Consider the following 2,939-nt stretch of genomic DNA (forward strand, 5'->3'; position numbering starts at 1 on the left):
TTTCATTGATGTTTCAAAAATAAATTGAATTTAAAACTGAAAAACTGTTCCATTTTATATAACTAATACAACACAGAAATGATATAAATTTCTAGTTTTTAAATTTTAAGCCTAAGAAATATAAAAGTAGATATAACTAAAGTGTAGGAAAAACTTGTCGATTTTTTGATAGGAACTTATTTTAAATAAAACGAAGTAAATAAGGCAAAAACAATTTATTTTATTTAAAATATTTACAACAATTTTTTTTTTTTTTTTTTTTTACTTCCCCCCCCTCCCCCACCTCAATCGATTGAGAGGTTTCGCACGAGTGTACGGACCCCCTCGAACATCACGTCGTCCCGGTTCTCGTACACTCGTGCGTGGCCCGGGGGGACTTCGAGGAAACGTACCCGACGGTACGTCGTCAACTGGGCGAGCTCCTGCGTCACTCTATTGGGAAAGAGAAAGAGAGAGAGAGTTATTCTATACGTTAATAAATAAAGTATTGGATAACAACAAATAATAAAGAAATTAACTCACCGGAACCCGCGACAGTTGAGGGCCAGGAGGCTAAAAAAGAAAAATTAAAATTTAGATAAACGAATCATTAAATAATGCATGAAAACTTACTCGTGGGGTATAAAAACGCAGTTATTATACACGACCTGCCTTACTTGATTAAGCAGGTCGTGCATAAAGTCGTCATCCGCCACGACCTCCGCTAGTCCCGCCAGGTACGTTGTTATTTCATATACCAAGCTGTAAATAAATAAAAATTATAATACCGTAGTGTAACGTAAAACAAAAGGTTCACTTACAAGTCCCCGTTGATGTTTAAGTCATCCACTCCCGGCCGGGGCATAGCTAGCCACGGATAGTATATGGCCGGGAGTGGTAGATATTCTAGTTGAGGTTCGGGTGAGGGGGTGCATGGTGGTGGTGGGCTCGGTGGCGGAGACGGATTACGGGGCCTTGGCCCTACCACGCAGAGTGGTCTTGGAGGTGGTGGCGAGGGGGCTAGCTCCAGGGACTCGGGGGTCCCTGAGCGGGAAGAGTCCGAGAACTCAACTGGGGAATACGGGGTATCAACCCCATGGACGTAGCTATAAAGAAAGATTTTCTAAGTCTTTTCCTAAGTTTTAAAAAAAGTATTTCTTACCATGTTGCGGAAAGGTCCATCGCTCCGTGTTGGCTGTGGTGGTGGTGGTTCATGGTTCAGAGAGAATGATAACTTTGAGGTCTCAACCTCTTCATTTTATACTTTTTACTAGGGTCAAGGCGTGTTCGAGAGCAAACAAATGACTTCGAGGTATTTAGTACGTACAAGGGTAGAAAATTTTCGCGGGCAAAATTATACGAAACCTTGCCATTGGACTAAAAATGTATTTCAGGTCACTTTTCTTTTCTTTGGGTGACATTTAGAGAAACCCCTTCAGCGTTTCTTCGATTGACCGTACAAGGGTCTTTAGTTTAACCGTATTTACCATCTCAAATAGTGACAGTCCATGTTAAAAGCTTCGCCCCTATAGTGAAAGGCAGCATGATGGCCCTACTTTTCAAAATTATTTCTACGCGTTCACGATGGCCTACCCGCGCCGCGCTTCCCCCCTCCCCCCGCGTGTCGTTTGGGCCCCCCCCCTACCCCCCGCGTTTGGGGTTCGCGACCCGGGGTTTGCGCGCGTTCGCGTATTAATTGAATACGTTTAAGTACGAATGATAGTTACAAATAAGTTTCATTCGAGTGTTAGCTATGATACCGTTCACTACACCTGGAAATTTGATTATTTTCGGTCCTTCGGGATCAGGTAAGACAGTTTTATGCAAACGAATAATTGAAAATAAGGACAAAATGTTTGAACCTAAAGTCGATTTAGTTGTTTGGCATTATAGTATATATCAGCCTTGCTACGATAAATTGAAAGAAATGGGCGTAATAATGCGTCAAGGTTTACCCAACGTTACTATATACGATGGCTCTAAAACAATACTAATCGTCTTAGACGATCTCATGTTAGAAAATAAAAATAATATTTTATCAGAAATATTTACTAAGCAATCTCACCATAGGAAATTATTCGTCATTACCCTTTTACAAAACATATTTGAAAAAAACTTGAGAACAGCCTCTTTAAACGCGCATTACATGATTCTTATGAAAACTGTGAGAGATCTTATGCAATTAGTGGCTCTCTCTAAACAATTGGCTCCCAACAACTCTAAATTTATTGTAGAATGTTATCTGGATGCGACAGAAAAACCTTACGGGTATTTACTTTGCGATTTAACCCAGAAATGTCATTCCGATTTAAGGTTTAGAACAAATATTTTACCGGGAGAACAAATAGTCATCTATACTCCCAAGAAGAAAACGATATAATTAAACGACATTACTAAAATTTAATCATTCTTTACGATGTCACCACCGAGAAAGGTCAAGAAAACATCGGGTATTAAAAAGAAAAGTTTAGCCGCTAAAAACATCAATTTAATAGCCGCTTTGGGGCAATTAAAAAAACCTCAAAGATTAGCTATTCTTAAAAACTCTAATCGAGAAATTATTGATTCAATCAGCGAGTGTTGTCACAACGCCTTACAAGGAGCTGTCAATCTGAAACCCGACGTATATAATAAATTGTGTAAGCACAAGAAACATATTCGTAAAATTGCTTGCAAAAATACTCATTGGAAAGCCAAGAGGACCATATTATCTAAACAAACAGGAAGCGGTTTCTTTAGTGTCCTTTTTCCAATAATTTCAAGCCTTTTAGGCGGTTTATTCTCAAAATGAATAAAACACTAGTTTACGCTAATAAAATGACATTAGTACCCTTGGAGCAACAACAACCTGAACAAAGTCATAGCCCATCAAATCAATTAATAACATCAAATAATGAGATTTCAAAAAACAATACAGTGTTATCGGAGTTGGATAAGGAGATGAGCACGATTATCTCAAA

The 2,939-nt window shown here is 39.0% G+C and overlaps 1 protein-coding gene across 1 annotated transcript; it reads right to left on the minus strand.

Annotated features, from left to right (window-relative positions):
* Positions 1–457: 457 nt before the first annotated feature.
* On the minus strand, positions 458–1,361 carry LOC149602671 (uncharacterized). The gene is made up of 4 exons (XM_089860883.1): positions 1,142–1,361; positions 801–1,085; positions 613–741; positions 458–552 (listed from the first exon to the last, which is right to left on the minus strand). The coding sequence occupies exons 1-4, from the start codon at positions 1,192–1,194 to the stop codon at positions 519–521; spliced, it is 501 nt and encodes a 166-aa protein (XP_089717009.1). The 5' UTR covers positions 1,195–1,361; the 3' UTR covers positions 458–518.
* Between the last annotated feature and the right edge of the window lie 1,578 nt (positions 1,362–2,939).

Source organism: Phalangium opilio, unplaced genomic scaffold, assembly GCF_054372755.1.
Source record: "Phalangium opilio isolate 3A_F unplaced genomic scaffold, DU_Popi_V2 ptg000354l_1, whole genome shotgun sequence".
NCBI lineage: Eukaryota > Metazoa > Arthropoda > Arachnida > Opiliones > Phalangiidae > Phalangium > Phalangium opilio.